At 48.9% G+C, this 18,345-nt stretch overlaps 1 protein-coding gene across 1 annotated transcript; it reads left to right on the top strand.

The window, feature by feature from the left end:
- Window positions 1-2,382: 2,382 nt before the first annotated feature.
- On the top strand, window positions 2,383-15,329 carry Eps8l3 (EPS8 signaling adaptor L3). The gene is made up of 17 exons (XM_021157281.2): window positions 2,383-2,413; window positions 2,553-2,617; window positions 3,959-4,117; window positions 4,381-4,530; window positions 5,517-5,572; window positions 6,035-6,192; window positions 6,282-6,400; window positions 6,564-6,684; window positions 6,770-6,831; window positions 7,045-7,119; window positions 7,415-7,563; window positions 13,213-13,294; window positions 13,509-13,543; window positions 13,691-13,883; window positions 14,066-14,194; window positions 14,497-14,570; window positions 15,038-15,329. The coding sequence occupies exons 1-17, from the start codon at window positions 2,383-2,385 to the stop codon at window positions 15,327-15,329; spliced, it is 1,950 nt and encodes a 649-aa protein (XP_021012940.2).
- Window positions 15,330-18,345: the final 3,016 nt, after the last annotated feature.

The raw sequence follows: 18,345 nt of genomic DNA, 5'->3' as shown, positions 1-18,345 counted from the left end.
GCCCCAGTGCCTAATGCTAACCCAGCCCTCCCCCCCCCCCAGGAGATATGTAAAAGGTAGGGAGATGAGGGGCCACAACTGAGGCCAGAGGCCAACAAGGAAGAAGCTGGGGAGCAGGGGGTCTCGGGTAAAGCTCTGGCACCCGACAGCACAGACACTTCCTCAGGTCCACTACCGTGCTGTGCGGTTGGTGGCCTGAAAGGCCTCCCCACCCTCTAGAGTCCAAAGACCACAGGTGTGGCTTCCTCAAAGCCTGCTTCCTGGCTCTCAGGCCACCTGATCACCAGTAGGTCTCTGCCTGAGGTGCTGGCAGAGAAGCCAAACAGAGCTCCCTCCAACAGCAGTGGACCACTGGCTCAAGCATCAGACTCCTTGGGGGACCAAACACCAGGTGGCACTGACAACCAGGTAAGAGCCTACTTCCAGCAAATAGCAAGGATTGATGATCCTGGGCCCAACATGGACATCCCGGTGGCTTCCTAGAGTTGGGGCATCTTGCAGTGTCTTCTTAGATTCACGAGCAAGGATTAGCCTCAGGAACTTTTAGATACCTGCTAGAGACCAGAAAAGGCAAGGAGCTCTAGAAGGCTTTCCCCTAGGTCAGCCTTGTAAATACTCCTTCCTTGCTCTATACACCTACACAAGGGAGAGCAAAGGCCAATGCCTGACACTAAAAGGGCCCAGGCAGGTCAAACAGCAACCCCAGACCTGGGGTGTAGTGTCTTTAGTAGTAGCTGTTGAATTATCTCTACCAGCCCACAGGAACACCTGGTGATTTACAGGGACCATTCTGCTGTGAAAGACTAGGACAGGGCTGATCAGAAAAGGGCTCTTTTTTTTTCCTTCCATTTAGAAGCAGGAATTGAACGCCACAGCCTAGGGAGGCGAGGAAAGGCAGAGGGGAGAGTCAGGCTTCTAGCACTATTTGCTCTTATCTAGGAACGGGGTTCTCCCCATAGGGAACAGAGATTAGCCGCCTCCTCTGCGTTCCCATGATGCTCACTTGGAGAATAATTTTCCCATCTGTGAGTCACCGTATCCACTCTCTGTTATTTTCATAACAGTCCCAATAAATGGGTGTGAGTGCTTCCTTACACTCTGGTCGGGATATTCCAGGGTTACAGAGAACCCTAGTGCACCAAACAGATCGATGCACAAAGGCACTCAAAACCACGGCCACGGATAACACATTCTCTTGACGCATACACACACCCAGCACACACAAATGCTGGACGTTTAACTCCACTCCATTTCAAAAGATGTGTGTTCTAGCCTTCCCCTGCCCCCATGACCCACCACCTAGTGACAGGGACACATTTGTAAGCCACAGAGTTCTGGTTCATTTCCCTATTAAACAATCAGAGTGACTCTAGGCCTGTTGTCCTCTCGGATAACAGCTTCAGCTCTGGGGTTGTTTTGAGTACTAGCTGGGTCACTGAGGCAAACCCCTTAAAGCTGTGCTCACCAATTGGTGCTGGAGAAGTACCAGTGGATGGACGGAGGTGAAGACTTAAGAGGTAGGGTCAGGAGAGGCTTGGCAGTGGGCTCAGAGTGCTGTCAGAGCTGCGGTGACCACTACTGTTGTCAGAGAGGATTGGGCAATGCTAAAAACACTCTGAGCAGGTGGTGGTTAAAGACAGCTTTACCAGATAGTTGGCTGTGAGCTGCATTTAGAGTTCAGGTGGGGAGAGTCTCTGGGAGAAAATTTGGAAGCACCAGGAAGAAATGAGGCAGGAGTGGTAGTCAGACATCAGATGAGTGTAGGTCCCAAGCAAGTTCCACAGAGCACACCTCACTCCGTTATAAATGTCTGTCTGTCTTCTATCTCTAAATCTTTCTAACATATAGAGACACACACATGCGCACACACACACACAGTCTCTCTCACAGCCTCTTTCTCACACATACACACGAAGACTCACACACAGTCTCTCTTTTCTCTCTTTCTCTCTGTCTCACACACACACCACACTGAAATACATTCTACCAGGCAGGGTCATTAGCTGGGAGTGTCCTCCCTATTTGCAGAATTAAAACAAGAGGCTTGCTACTGCAACTGAGGCCTCTGCTCTCCCAACAGAAGCAACTCATTCATGTTATCTTTCACATCTGAGCCCAGATCCAAATATGGGAAGCCATCCATGTAGTGCTCCCAGGAAGGTCCTTCCTCCACTGGCCTCCAAACCTAACAAGATGAGGACCTCTTGGGCAGGACATCAGATGGCTCTAGACAGGTCTCCTGGAGTCAAGGGCTTTGGTTAGGGTCACAGAGTCCCCAGGACAGAGCAACAGCAGCCAGGCCTTGTATTCCTCCTGTTCCTTAGTCCAATGACTGTCTCTGGTTCATTGTGATTCTAGGAAGCTGCCCTCAGCAGTGTCGCCATGTCCCGGCCCAGCAGCAGAGCCATCTACTGTAAGCTTCCTGCCTTCCCTGCCCTGCTCATCCCCACTCTGGGCCGAGCTCTCCAAACCCCATCTTCTCTACTGTCCCTACAATTGTCCGAGCCTCACCTCCCTTCTGCTGGCCCCTGCCCTTGATTTTGTACCCACAGTGCACCGGAAGGAATATTCCCAGAGTATGGCATCAGAACCTACCCTCCTACAGCACAGGGTGGAGGTGAGTACTGGGGCCCAGGCAGTTTCTGAATAAAGCTAGGGTTCCTGTGTGTACACTTGCCTTACCAAAATAGATGCCTGACCCTGACACAACAGCTCAACTTGACTGAACTCTATGGAGTCAGACTTACTTATCTTGAGGCCTAAATGTCTGCCAAGCCAAGGGGAGTATAGGATAGTTCCAGGGTGGGCAGAGCAGGCCCAGTTAGAGGTTGTAGGATGGGTGCTGGGTCCCTAGATGGAAGCGACAGTGTAAATAGTCAAGAGCCACAGAAAGCTATCCTTTTGATCTCCCTTGGTTTCCAACCTACCTCCTGCACTTGGTTCAGGATTGCACAGGGCTGCTAGGGAAAATGTATGAGGGTTGCAGCTATAAAGGCCAGTGTCACAGAGGGGAGAGGCATCCTGTGCTCCCAGACAAGGTCAAGCTACTGGGATGGAGTCTTTGGCCCCACTAAAGTGGACAGCTGGTACTTGGAGATCTGGTCATTTTAATTGGCTTTAAAACTACAAGGATGTGGTCAGAAGAACGTGTTCAACTAGGACATGGTAGGGGCCACAGTGCAAGGGGGAGGGTAGGAAGTAGACAGAACCCACCCCCACCCTAGTAGCCTCGGGTGTTAAGAGACAAGTAGGAAACTCACAGTGTAGTGGAGAAGGGGCTCCCTAGCCACTATTCAGCTTCTCTGTAGAGTGGAGCTGGGAACTGGCTTCATTGAGAGCCATCAGGCAAGAGCAAGAGGGGACATGCTCAGAGCAACAGGCTATTGGGCTCTGCTGTTAGGGGCAGTGTGGCCACAGAAGGCAGCTGGCCAGGAGTGAGGATTGACAGTCCAGGGGCAGGAGTTAGACTGATTGTCTCCAACAGGAGCCTGGGGGGAGCCTGGGGTAAATGGAAGATGATTCAAGAAGCCAACATTTGGCTGTGAGAAGAGGGTGGCTAAGGGGAAAGCTGCCCAACAATGGGTTCAGCAAGGACTTGGAGGGAACCTAAGAGTGCTTTAGCTCTTTCTGTGCAAGAGTCAGAAAGAGGAGGCCTCATCTTCCTGAGAGCCCCAGGGCCTTGCACAGAAAGAGCTAAAGCACTCTTAGGTTCCCTCCAAGTCCTTGCTGAACCCATTGTTGGGCAGCTTTCCCCTTAGCCACCCTCTTCTCTTCTCACAGCCAAATGTTGGCTTCGAGAGGCCAACTTCTATAATCTCTTGCTGTATTGAGAAGCATGACCTCCCCACAGGGGGAACCAAGGACACACCCTTTTCCCTCCCTGCCTTTTCCCCCACCTGCTAACCATCTGGGATCCTCTCTCCAAACCTCCAAGACCCATCTCTTCCTCTCCCCTTAGCATCTGATGACATGTAAGCTGGGGACACAGAGAGTCCGGGAGCCAAAGGATGCCCTACAGAAGCTTCAGGAGATGGATGCCCAGGGCCGAGTGTGGAGCCAAGACCTGTTCCTGCAGGTCAGAGATGGCTGGCTCCATCTGCTGGACATCGAGACTAAGGTTAGCCTTCTCCGTACACCCAGTCATGGGCCCTAGTGTTAGCTAGGGTGCTAAAGAGCAAAGATGAGGCTCCCTGTCTTCCTCTCAAGTGCCTCTTCACACCCAATACACATCTCAAACCAGGTAGAGGCAAGGCGGGAAGTGGGGGCAGAAGCCCAAGCATCGGGATAGAAACTCTACTATCCCACTGTGGACAGGGATGACCCCTTCAGGGTCTCAGTGGCTCTCAGTGGCCTCACTCTTGGCCTTTCCATCTGCCTTAGGAGGAACTGGATTCTTACCGCCTGGACAACATCAAGGCCATAGAAGTAGCCCTTAACACCTGCTCCTATAACTCCATCTTATCTGTCACTGTGCAGGAGTCTGGCTTGCCAGGCATCAGCACTTTGCTGTTCCAATGCCAGGAAGTGGGGGTGAGTGACTGGATATGGTGGCCAGGGGTAGAGTTTGGTGATCTGTTGGGCAGTGGGTGTGGGGGGAAGAGGGGAGTGGGAGAAAATCCGCGTCCCGCCAGAGTTTCAGTGCTCTGGGCAGGAGGACTGCCGTACACTTTCCATGCGGTCCAGGGTGGGTGCTTGGCTGTGGGAAGCCACTGGACACCAGCTCGGCGGGTGGTGGACAAGGGGCAGTCTTAGGTACCAGGTTCTCAGTCTCGGGCATCCCACGCTGGATACCTCGGAAGAACTGAGAACAAATGGCCCCAGGGGCGCAAAGGGAGGAGAGGGCAGGGGGGAGAGGGGACACTGGATGGTTCCTACATTGGGGAGGAGGGGGAGGCAAGAGTCCCTGGTCAGGTCCATGGCTGGAGCACAGGAAGACCTTCCAGCAAGAGGTTAGACACAGCTTGTTAGGGGAAAGCCTACACCATTGTTCAAGCACAGTGGGCCTTGATGAGCAGAGACAGTCTGTGGTTTTAGAGCTTTATTGTATAGAAAGGCAGGGAAAAAAAGAGAAGGTAGAAAGAGGGAGAGAGGCCGTCCATGTGGGGAATGGGGGGGGGGATGAGAGAGAGAAGGAGGGCTAGAGAGTAAGAAAGGTGAGAGCTTAAAAAGAGCCAGGAGAGGCCAAGCAGTCTCTTTTATAGTGGGCTGGGCTATCAGGTAACTGTGTGGGGGGGAGCATACCTGGCTATAGTCAGGTAACTGTGGAGGTGGAGTTTACCAGAATGCCAAAAGCTTGGGACATTGTCTGCGTGACTTATAGTCACAGAATTATGGAGTTGGGGGCTCTTTGGTGTCAGACACCTGACTCTGGGAACATGGTTCAGTGTTCCGTCCCTTGTTGAGTTTTCTACTGGGTCGCTGGAGCAAGGCTCATTCAACCAAAATAGGCTGCCTATCACGGCCCCACAGTGATCATCACACGCACACGCACATGTAATACCTGCTGCTTCCTCCAGGCAGAGCAGCTGAGGACAAGCCTGCAGAAGGCCCTGGAAGAAGAGCTAGAAGAAAGGTAGGCTGCTTCTGCCCTGTGACATACAGGGTCTCCCAGCTCATGCATAAAGGCCACATCCTGGCTACAAATTAGGAGAACCCATGATCCTGGGACCCAATAAACACATGCCTAGAACTAATAAAGGCTTAGGCCAATGAAGGGTATGGGGAAGGTGTTGGGTGTATTGGATACTATCTCCAGAGGCGTTCTAAAACCCAGGAAAGCCCAGGGACTGGGCAGATGAAACGTGATGGAGTCAGGGAGGCTCAAGTGGAGGCTACAGAGATAGAGTAGGGTTCTTGGAAAAAGATGGTGAGGTCCATAGGTCCATGGGGCAGAAGTATGGGCTTAGGTTTCTGCCTCTCTCTCTCTCTCTCTCTCTCTCTCTTTCTCTCTCTATCTATCTATCTATCTATCTATATATATATATATATATATAATCAAAGTTATATCTTATATCTTTTACTATGTCCTCAACAGACCTCGATTTGGAGTCCATCATCCAAGCCAGGACAGATGGAAGGGGCCTCTTCTGGAAAGGCCACTCCCTATACAACAGGCACCCCCTCTGGAGCAGAGGTTCTCTCCAGAGCATAGGTTTCCTCCAGAACAGCCACATAACATGACCTCAGAACGCAGTAAGTTTGTGTCTGAAGGCAGGTATCAGAGAAGGTTTGGATCAAGTCAAAGAAGCTCTAGGCTCATGGTCCCTCCCCACCCACCACAGGCATCTCGCCATCCTCAAGGTCCCTGACACACTACCCAAGTGCCCGAGAACCCAATGGCTTCACTCTGCCTCCTCCTCCGAGGCGTGCTCCCTCTCCCGAGGACCCAGAGAGGGATGAGGTAACTGAAGGAGGCTTGCTGAGGCTTCCAGACTCCTAAGGTAGACAGGGCAGAGCTGGGGACTAAGGCTGGGACATACGGTGGGATTGTAGCAGGACCAGGGTTGGGAGCTTCAGGGTTTTTATAACCGTCTAGTCAAGGCCATGGGTTGTTGGGGGTCTAGGAGGTGCTGAACCACGTCCTAAGAGACATTGAGCTGTTTGCTGGAAAGCTGAAGGAGGTCCAGGCAAGAGACAGTCATAAGAAGACAAAACTTGGGAGAAAAAAGAAAAAGTCTAAAAATGGTAAGTGCTTCAGGCCAGAGGAGAGATGCAGGGTCATTCATCATGGGGGGAGCCCTAGACTCCACCTTTATTCTTTCTTCCACAGGGATAACACAAGCAGAGTACATTGACTGCTTCCAGAAGATCAAGTTGAGCTTCAACCTCTTGGTTAGTAGCTCTGGCCAGTTCTGGGACCTTTGCCCCCAACTCCCTCTTCTTTCTGATGTCAGCTACCCAAGCCTTTCCTTTCTCCAGCTTCTCCTTCTCTTGGGACTTTTGAAGGGTACCAGGCTCTAAGCCAAGGCACAGAACACTTATCGGGTGCTAGGGTTCTGGTGAAGGTGGTGAAGGATGGTAATCAACACTGTCCTGTGTCTTCAGGGGAAGCTGGCTTTGCGGATGCAGGAAACGAGCGCACCTGAGTTCGTGGGCCTCATCTTCCAAACCCTGAAATTTGTGAGTGGAGGGCTAACAGGGTGGCAAAGGGGACAAGCTGAAGACCAGGGGCAGCAGAGGAAGGGGCTGGGGGAGCAGCAGGGCAGAGGGAGCTGTGGAACCAGCCCTTTACTCAATAAGCACCTTCGATATTGGATGCCACTCAAGACAAAACCCTCAACAGACCTGATAGGTTGGCAATAGAGTCAAGGATGCCAGGTCATGGAGGAAGTGAGGAAACAGAGCTGGGGACCCTTGAACCTTTCCTATTCCCTTCTAAGACTACACTGATTGCTTCTATTTCCATCTCCTCCAGATCCTATCTCAGTGCCCTGAGGCTGGCCTTCCAGCCAAAGTGATTTCCCCCCTCCTCACCCCCAAAGCAATAGACCTGCTGCAGTCCTGTCTAAGCCCACCCGAGGACAAACTCTGGAAGTCACTAGGCACAGCCTGGACCACCAGCTGGTAAGTGAAGGCAAGGGGCATGGAAGACCCAAAGTAGGACATGATGCATAACCCAGTGTGACACTATCATAAACCAGAACCACATCCAGAGGATGTGGGGGACTCCAGAGGGAGTGGCCAACTTTCCACTAAACACTGCCTATACCCACTGAAGAAACACGTTTCCTCAGGAGACAAAAGCCAGCAAGGCCAACCTTCTACTAAGGTGCATGCTCACTCTCACCAGGGACATAGTGAAAACTTGGTCTAAGTCCAGCTCAGAATTTCAGAACAACTGATCTAAGGAGATGCCACAGAGGTGACATCAGAAAGTTGATCCAGCAACCGTCAGGACAAAAGCCATGCAGCTGCGGCTGTCGTGGGTGGACATGGGAGCAGTTAGAGAGCCTGGACATTGGGGAAGGAACTCACCTAGGCTAAAATGTCACCACAGGCACTGCCTACAGATGGTACACATCTGGGCCCCCAGCTGAGAGGTCCCACCTATGTGATAGGACAGTATCAGAGTGTCTGGTAGGACACAGTGAAAGGCTTGTGCATAATCCAGTGGGAGACCTGTCTTTGCTTCCCTAAGCACAGTTTGTTCTAACTCAAGATAGCAGAGAACAGGGCTCTGGGCAATGGCTACATGAAGAAAGCAGAAGGCAGCTGGGTGTGGTGGCTCATGTCTTTAATCCCAGCATTCAGGAGGCAGAGGCAGGGGGTTTCTCTGTGAGTTTGAGGCCAGCCTGGTCTACAAAGGGAGTCAGGACAGCCAGGGCTATGTTACACAGAGAAACCCTATCTTGAAAAACAAAACAAAACAAAACAAAACAAAACAAAACAAAACAAAACAAAACACCAGGGAGAAGGATAAGCAGGGAGACAGCAGAAAGAAATCACAGAGTTAAAAGAGAACCCGCAAAGCAGAGAGATTCAAACTAAAATAGAAAAGCCCATCAAAACCCCAGAGCCATCAGCAGGCAGACAGCAGTTGAGAGCCTTGGGCTGAGAAAGGAAACGACCAACTGCGTGTTTGCCTAATGAGTAGTTCTTTTTAGTTCAGGCCGTGTGACTTTTTTTTTTTTTGTCCAGTTCACTTAAAGACATGAAGTAGTTCCGATGCAAGCTACTTATTTTAATGGTAGAATATACAAAACAAAATGTAGCAATTTCAGCATATAATTCAGTGGCACTAAGCTTATACTGATACTGTGCATCGACACCATTTCCCAGAACCAGAATGCTCTCATCCCAAGAGGAAAGACTAGTCCCATAAAGGATAACTCCCCATCTTGCTCTCCCGACCCCCTAGCTACCTTTGCTGTATGTCCATGTATGTTAGCCTAGTCTAGGGACCTTATGTGAGTGAAATAAGGCAGGGACCATCTGTTTGTAACCAGCTGTTTTATCCGTATGTCCTCAAAGTTCATATATATATATATATATATATGTGTGTGTGTGTGTGTGTATATATATATATATATATAAAACATAAGTCAGAATTTCCTTGCTTCTGTGATCGACAGATATTGCTTTGTATGAGCACGCAGCCTTTTGTTTATCCTTTATCAATGGACATTGGATTGTTTATACCCAAATGATCTATTTTATGGGCTTTGTCTAGTCAGTAAATGAAGAAACTTATAAAAAGTCTGGACCTCTCGTAACAGTCTTAGACCCTGGATCCTATGGCTGCCCTGGGCTTACATAGCCTCTGGTGACAGCTCTGATGTCTGCCTAGTACTCTCAAGATAGAAGAGCAGGATCTGTGGAGGACTCAGCCCGCAAGGCCTCAAATGTTTTCATTCTGCCACCTTAGCACTGAATAGCAATGTTAGCTATTACTTTACAGTTTTGAGAAGTGGTCCATAATGTGTCTGCTATGCAAGTGTGAGGACATGAGTATGAGTCCCCAGGACTCAGAAAAGCCAAGCACATACCTCGTCTTGTGACCCCAGAGTCAGGATCACTGTAGAGAAAGGAGGGTCCCTGGAGTGGCTCAGCCAGCCTACCTAAAGAGAAGTGTGCCGGGGTTAAGTGAGAGACTATCTCAAAAAGTAAGGTAGAGATCACCTCTGGCCTCCATATTTACACACACAAGCACACACATTCATGTGTGCACACCCCACACCAAGAATCACACATACCCTGCCACACGTGCACATATTTGCAACACTGGAAAACTTGCTTGGCAGATATAATTTTAACAATACCAGTGAAGAAGCAAAACAATCCCAGTATTAATAAAGTGGCAAAATTTTGATAACTAATCCATTAAGTCAAATATGCTCTTAAAGGGGCCCTATTTTTTTTTAAATAACTAGAAGTGAACAGCTCAACGTAAAAGAAGAACAGAAAATAGAAGACACTTAAAGTCCCTAGAAGAACTGAGTTTCTGTCAAATTAATTTCAGTGTTTTGATTTTTAGATAAATGACACAAAGTTATAAGTAGCACCAAACGGTGTAATAATCCAGAAAGATAAGGAACACAGCAGCCACTGGACTCGGCAATCACGAGTTACAGGATCATCTCACCCCTGGGGCTGGAGACCAAACCTAGGGCCTTGAGCATGGTAGGCAAGCACTCCACCACTGAACTACAAACCATCTCCAGCCTGATTATCAGCATTCCCAATGGTCCCCGTTTTAGTATGGCTGAAGTAGAGGTTGCAATCAGAGGTAAGAAAGCACAGGCACAACATACAATCACATTCCCAGGAGGCTTGGTAAAGCGACAGTTAGGACCATAGCTTAAAAGAGGTCATTCATTACCTGGTCAACAGAAGACCTGAGCATATTATAGGACACAGAGAAGGCACCAATGAAGAAGGGTTCATTCCTACTAAATAAACATGTATTCGCCAGTACCAATGACACAGCCATAGTGGTAGAAAGACAGCCCCTGGTTGCCCCAGCCAGGAAGTACAATATAATAATAAACAGATATATAGGAGCCATGTACCATAAAGTGAGCGGCTATAGTAAATGTAAATTTCTGCTGCCCCAGTGAGGCAGGGAGAAGGATTTCCAGAGGTGAATATGCATTCTCAGGCAGGAAGTGTGGAGTCCAAACATGGCACAGTCCTGAGCCATGTGCAAGGGATAGTGAGAGCCAAGTACCAGCCCCATCCTGGCATTAGCCAGAACAGCCTCACAGGGATGTGTCTTCTACAATGAAGCTCTTTGTGTGTTTAGTGTTATGGAAAGAGAGCTGCTGGATCACCACCAACAGGTTAGGAAAAAACTGAATGGATCAGGCGGGGTAGCACAGGCCTGCACTTTCAGCTATCCCAGAGGCTAAGGCAGGAGGATTGCAAATTCAAGGCTAGCCAAGGTTACACAGTGAGTTCAGGGAAAGCTCGGACAACTCAGTGGACCCTGTCTCAAAAAACAAAACAAACAAACAAGCAAACAAACAAACACTTTTTAAAAAGAGTGGGACACAGAGACTGTGGCAGCACGCACAGAGCCTGTAGAGGTCTGGGCCAGCTGGAGTCCCAGTGCTGAGAGAAGTGGGCTTGGGCCTCTATCTGGAACCTGGAAGCTATCCAATTGATAACTACTCACAAATGAAGAATTAGTTTTCTCCAACAGAGTCTCATAGGGTATACAAACTACTATGAAGGCTGGGCCTTGCACACAGAAATAGATGGCCAGCACAGAACCAAGTGAATAGTGTTTTTGAGAGATTTTTGTCTTTTGTCACATGAAGCTTTGTAGGTAGCAGCAGCAGCTACTACCTGCTGCTGCTGCTTCCTCTCCTCCTCCTCCTCTTTTTTCTCCTCCTCTTCTCCTTCCTCCTTTCTCCTCCTCTTCCTTACAAGTCTTTGTGTATGTATTATGGTTTCTAGTTTTCTGGTTTTATGGGATTTCTGTATGTGTGTACATGTGTGTCACTGCATCTATATGCACATGTGTGTCACTGCATCTATGTGCACATGTGTGTCACTGTATCTATGTGCACATGTGTGTCACTGCATCTATGTGCACATCTGTTGCCACAGACCCTCTGGGTCCCTTTGTCTGCGTGGAATGGGTCTCTAGTTGCAGGTGGGCAAAGAGTCAGCAGAAATGACAGACAGATGCACACAGGAGATTGTGTAGAAATCTGAATGTATTGTCACAAAGTGAACACCAGTCTTAAATAGTACAGAAAATAAAAGGGGTAGGAAGTCACAGCAGGCAAAGTACATTGAAGTTACCTGACACAAAACAAAGGAATGACTTCAAAGGGACTTACAGGAACCAGGTAAATGTTTATAGTAATGATAAAGCAGTCCTGCCTAGGGTTAGCTAATGACAGCTAAGGATTTCACACCCTAGTCAGAATTTGTGCTACTCCTTTGAGCCTTGTGAAGGCTAGCACCAGGGGGTTCTGCTCTAGCAGACCTTCTCATGAATAATGCAATACCACAACCCCCCTATTTCCTAGGCCTTAGTAAATTCTTATATCTTGGCTGTTCTTTTAAGTATCTGTGTAGAATCTCCATTTGTCAGAAGAATTCACCAACTTGCTTCTAATATGTAATGAAGCCTGCTATACCTGGCTGTAGAGAAGATCCCTGTCTCAGTGGGATTCCCTAGCTCTTTCATGGTATTCCCTTGTTTGGGTGAGACTGGCTACTGCCCTTAGTAAATATTCTGCAGACCAGCCCTGAGCTGCTGGCTCCGCCTTTTGTAATGCTTAGTTACTGAATAGGTAACTTCCTTACTGCATTCTTGCCAGATTCCAAGCTTGTTGGCTTCTGGAACAGTGGAACACTGGTGGGAGGCTTAGCTATGTCAGAATTCAATCTTAAAAGGCACTTATGATAAGATAATACTAAAAGAGAGCACGTGGATCCATACACCAGACTAACTCGGGGATAGGGCGTGAGTATACGGGTTAATGAGAACGCCAAAGCTCCAACAGGTGAGTTCCTTTTGAAGCTCTATGCCTCGTGAGTGCTCCCAGGCTTCTCAGCCTGTCAAGCAGACTTCACTGGAGTGTGCGTGGCAATGTGTGTCACTGCATCTATGTGCTTTTCCAGCACCTTCTCTTTGGCTCTTTTCCTCCTATTTGTTTATGTCCTATTATTGTTTGTTTTTGTTTTATCTAATTTTATTTTATTTTGCTTTTTTAGATGCCTGTTTGTATTCTAGTGAGAGGGAGGAAGGAAGGAAGGAAGGAAGGAAGGAAGGAAGGAAGGAAGGAAGGAAGGAAGGAAGGAAGGAAGGAAGAGCATGAATTTGGGTGGGTGGGGATAGGGAAATATCTGGGAGAAGCTGGGGGAGAAGAAGCCATAATCAGAATATATTGTATGAAAAAAATCTATTTTCAATATAAATAAATAAACAAATAAGAAGGGATAGGGTCAGTTTTTGCAAGTCTCCAAAGGGGTCTTCCAGCCCCAATACTCCAGATTACATTACTTTAATTCTAGGGAGGCAACATAGCTGTACTTAGGAATCAAGATGAGGCTGCCCACTGATGCTTGCACTGTTAGACATGGTCCTGTGGATCCATTTGCTCCTTTGTGGGTCTCCTGTAGCTTTTCATCTGTATACACAAGCACCACATCCCGTTAGCCACACATCCCTGAGGCTAGGTCTTCTCATCTTCTCCCTTTCCACATCCCACAGGCTGCTACACAGTGGCCCTAGACTCAACTTTGCTCTCCCCTCAGGGCTGACTGGACAGGCAGCGAACCGCCACCCTACCAACCCACATTCTACGATGGCTGGCAGATTCCACAGCCCCGCTCCATGGTAAGGGTTGCTTAGCTCTGAGATCTACGCAAAGCATTTCCAGTCCAGATCAAAATCACAACTACGAGGTGGGTTATATGGGTACCTGTTGGGGAGGTGAACCATGGACAAAAGGCAGCTGTTGCAGGCCTGTACTGGGCTGGTTAGTTAGCCCCTCCCTGCCACTGTGCTGGCTGCCTCCCATTCTAACTCATTCTGGTTTTCTTGCTTACAGATACCCATAAGAAACCAGGATTCGGTTTCCCTCCGGTATGTCAGTCACATGCTTAGTGGATTCTCGAGGTTCCGGGGAGGGAGGGTCAGGACAGAACCTTTGCACCTGTGAATCCCAGAGGCCATTGGCCGGGGGACACAATTCCCATTCTCCATCCATCCTGAATCTGTCTCTCATGTCAGAGGTTCTAGGATGAGGAGCAGCTTACATTTCCCTCAGGATGAGCCATACAACCATAACCCTGAATACGAGGACTCAAACCTCCCACTCTCCAGCCCCAGCCCTGGCAGAGCAGCCCTGAAAATGCAAGTCCTGTACGAGTTTGAAGCAAGGAATGCCCAAGAACTGACTGTGGCACAGGGGGAGATTCTGGAGGTGAGGCCCATGCTTGAAGCCAGAAAAAGAGGCAATGGGTAGGAAGTACAGTTAGCCTGGAGTGGGTGGCTTACAGATAGAGAAGGAAAGTGGGAAAGGTCGGGCGGGGAAAGGCACGGTCTTGGGGGCAGGGGGGATGGGAGGATGGAGGCTCTGGGGGCTGATGCAGTGATTCTCGGCAGGTTCTGGATCAGAGCAAGCGATGGTGGCTGGTGAAGAATGAAGCAGGACTGACTGGTTACATTCCCAGCAATATCCTGGAGCCCCTGCCAGCTGGAGCCCCGAGAGGCCACCGACAACCATCCTTTAGGGTACTTCCCACGCTGGGGTACCCAGAAGCCCTGAGTCCTAAGTCAGAGGTGGTAGTAGGGAGGATTAGGTGACAAACAGAGACAATCTTAGTTCAGTTTAATCAATATCATTGCATGCTTCCTTGATGCCAAGTTCATTATAGGGTCTGAACAAAGATTAGGGCAGCGTCCCTGCCGAACTAGGAAACCAGAAGGTGAGATAAGCGTCCTGATGGGATCTCAGTAGAAGGAACCCAATACAGGAGGCTGTGTATGTTTGTAAAATGGGATGACCTCTGATTTCTAGTGCTCCTTGATTCCAGGCCCCAATGCTTCGCCTGAGCTCAAAGCCTGAGGAGGTCACGGCCTGGCTACAAGCAGAGAACTTCTCCACTGTGTGAGTGACCAGTCCCCTGGGGGATGAGGGGCAGTGAGCCCTGTAAATGGAAGAACCACAAGTTCCATTCCCTCTCAGACTTAGAGAGTGCGACCTAGCTTCCACTGTACTTGATGACTCCATCTTAGGCTTTCTCTGCTGAATGAAAGCTGCTTGTCTGAGCCTAGGATAGGACACCCAGTGCAGAGACCATATGTAGTGAAAGAGAAAGAGTCAAGGATAGCAAATTCTGAAGGAACTTGGGCTGCCCACCTTAGCCACCCTTCCCTTCCAGACCAGTCTTTTTTAAAGTGTTTCTGCCCTCAAATCTAGGAGTTCTGTGGTTCACTGAGACCAAACCACTAGGTGTATCCCTGTACCTGCAGATACCTAATTCCTGTAACCCCAACTTTCCTTCTCTACACAAATACTAAGACCTAGTATCTGCCCACCCTACTTCTGGTGGATTCTACCATTGTTATTTACAGCACTGTAAGGACCCTCGGGTCCCTAGTGGGAAGCCAGCTACTTCACATGAGACCTGGGGAGCTGCAGATGCTGTGTCCACAGGAGGCTCCAAGGATCCAGGCCCGGCTGGACGCTGTCAGAAGGATGCTGGGGGTGAGGAAGCCCTGGGATCCTGACTCCTATTCAGAGAAATTTAATTCTCCTGGGGTGAGAAAGGGAGAGCTGGGGACACTAGGCATGGGCTATTCCTCTGGGGACTCAGCTCCATCCGTTCAGGTGTGTCTTGAAGTTCTAATCGCATTGGTGGTATAAACTCTGGGGAGTCCCTCGCTAGGAACCAGCCCCCTCTGAATTATTTTCTCCCTTCAGATGACTCATTAGAGACCAGCTTGAACACCTCTAAGACCAAGGACCTCTCATATGCAAGATGGAGTATTTGGTACCCAGTTAGAGCCCTTGGAAGTCCTCTTTCAGTTAGTGGCAAGCCACATATCCTGGATCACAAAGCAAAGAAGATGAACAGGTCCAGACACTGAGGCAAATGGTACCCTCATTGGGTTGGAGACCCTCACCAGTTACTATTTATTTTACCCCACACCCTAAGTTGGCATGCTTATTCCTAGTCTTACTCCTGATCTCTTTAGTCCCAATCCTGCCAATAAAAAGCATCTTTTAGCTTGTTCTATGACCCTCTCCTTGCCATTTATTCTGGACCTGATGGGAACCAAAGCCAAGAGAGAGCAGGAAGTTGGGATACAAAGCATGAAAGAGCAACAACTCTACAACTGAACCAAACTGAACTGAACAAAACAGAACGGAACCACAGCTAACCAAACCAAGCTAAACTAAACTAAATCTGAACTAAAGAGAATTCACTGTAACCTAGAGCCTTTGGGAGACTATGGTACACTCTTTCTCCTCTCTAAATAAACTCTAAAATGAGGCTACATGCACCACCACTGTCCTATGGGGTCACGACTCACACCCTAATCCAAAGTTCCTAGTTCAACTGTAGGCACAGCGTGTCACCACCGAGACAAAGAATACTCTGCTGACAGCTGCAGGCTTTGTTCACACTGGTTGGTGATGCAGAGGAGTCTCGAGTGAGGGATCTTGTGCTCTCCTTGGGAGCTTTGTCTTTCAAGCAATGGTTGTTAGGCAAGTCAACCTTGAGCTCCCTCCCACCTGTCTCTTCAGTGGCAGTACACAGGAGCATTGCACTGGGAGGTGAAGGTCCTCAGGTCCACTGTGTAAACTCAGGCATGTTGATCCACTCCTTGGATCTCTGTCCTAGGGTTAAATGAAGAGTTAGGGCTGTCGATGGCCTGTACTCTCTTTTGGTGTATATAGTTTACTTCCGGCTCAAAGCTCATGGAAGGAATTCTTCTCCATGGAAGGAGAAGCTATGCTTCAATTGAGATACCCTATTGTTAAGGTTTGCTGTTCTCATGGATTCAAGAGCCCCTAACAGGTTCTTAAGATTGTCCAGGACTGTAACAGCATCCTGAGGTAAATACCTTATTTTCAGATGGACTCTATCATTCACTCTCAACTTCCTGGCCTCCAAAGTCCTCTCATAGTCAGTAACACTGAGTATGAAAGCAAAACTTACCTCAAAGGAAGGGGGGAGGGGTGAGAAAAGGAGGGAAAGGCCTTCAGAGTTGTTAGGGAAAGGTAGCCAATTCAGAGAAGTTAAGGTCTTTGAATGGAAGGAGCCACTATCCCATTGGCCTTGGCCCATCTTAGAGCTGAAAACCTGGGGAAATCTATAGGATTAGGAAAAAAACACGTGCTCTACCCCAGTGTTCACCTACCTTCATAGAAAAGACTATGGTAAGGTAAGAGGCTCTAAGGTTAGCCAAGCACAGGGAGCCAGCAAAACTAACGTTTTAGGCCATCCTCAGTCTGAATCCTGGACCATCCAGGGAACTTGAGTGGTCCATCAATCTTCTCCAAGCTCCAATTCCTTGTTCTATAAACTGGGCAGAACACCTGATCACAAAGTTATTTAGCCTGAATTTGGGATATATCGTGAAACAAGTAGAATACTTAGACTATCACGCTGGTGTGCTCTAGAAGTTTTAGACTCATGGCTCAAGTTAATTTGTTGCTGGCTTTTGTTTTCTTGGGAGGAATCAACCCAGGCATTATACAGTCACGTGTCTCTGTACCATTTCTTCTGTATTTTAGAAAAATGTCCTTTTACAAAGTCTGAAGTTTGAGTCAGTTAAACTAATGGGGAGACATAATTTCCCACACCCAGACTTGGGGTGCTGGGAGGCCTGGTGTCTTAGTCAGGGTTTCTATTCCTGCACAAACATCATGACCAAGAAGAAGTTGGGGAGGAAAGGGTTTATTCAGCTTACATTTCCACATTGCTGTTCATCACTGAAAGAAGTCAGGACTGGAACTCAAGCAGGTTAGGGAGCAGGAGCTGATGCAGAGACCATGGAGGGAAGTTCCTTACTGGCTTGCTTCCCCTGGCTTGCTCAGCCTGCCCTCTTATAGAACCCAAGACTACCAGCCCAGGGATGGTCCCACCCACAAGGGGCCTTTCCCCCTTGATCACTAATTGAGAAAATGCCTTACAGTTGGATCTCATGGAGGCATTTCCTCAACTGAAGCTCCTTTTTCTGTGATAACTCCAGCTGTGTCAAGTTGGCACAAAACTACTCAGTACACCTGGAGAGGGTGAGCAGAGCAACTCGGGGCTCCCCAGGCCTGGAGGAGGGTGAGCAGAGCAACCCGGGGCTCCCCCAACTCAACTCCTCCACAGTAGCTTACACATCCTTTCCCTGCCCAGCTCGGACAAAGTTTCCAAGGGTCGGCTCACTTTCAGTCTCTTGAACTGTGAGTGAGCACAGAAGCTTGGTTCTTCCTCATACTGCAGGAGCAACCCCCAAATCTCACATTATCTCACAGGAACGATAACGCCCATGTTGCTAAATCCACCTGTTCATTCTCAGACTTCATTGCACGTGACCTGTCATTTTACATTTGATGTAAACCTTTACTTGGTCCGCCCAATGTCTTCCCTTGGCTCCCCTTCACCACACCAGCCACTCTCTCAGACTCCCTCGATGGTTCTTCCTCATCCCCCTGCTCCTAAGTGTCACACCACAGCAGTATGAGCCCACACACCTTGTCTCTTGTCTGTGGCTTTCACTCCGGGGCTGCCTACAAGGCGCCGCCGCCTCCCTGTATGTTGTCATTTCTCTGTGGGAGTTCTCTGCCTCCTGCACCAGCACAGTAGATTGCTTCCAGGAACTATTCACTGGAGAGTGAGCATCTCCCTAGACCACTATACACACAGTAAGAAGTCCCCTTC

The sequence above is a fragment of the Mus caroli genome, unplaced genomic scaffold (assembly GCF_978045245.1).
Source record: "Mus caroli unplaced genomic scaffold, Mus_caroli_1 scaffold_3, whole genome shotgun sequence".
Lineage (NCBI taxonomy): Eukaryota > Metazoa > Chordata > Mammalia > Rodentia > Muridae > Mus > Mus caroli.
This window is presented reverse-complemented; position numbering and strand designations above follow the sequence as displayed.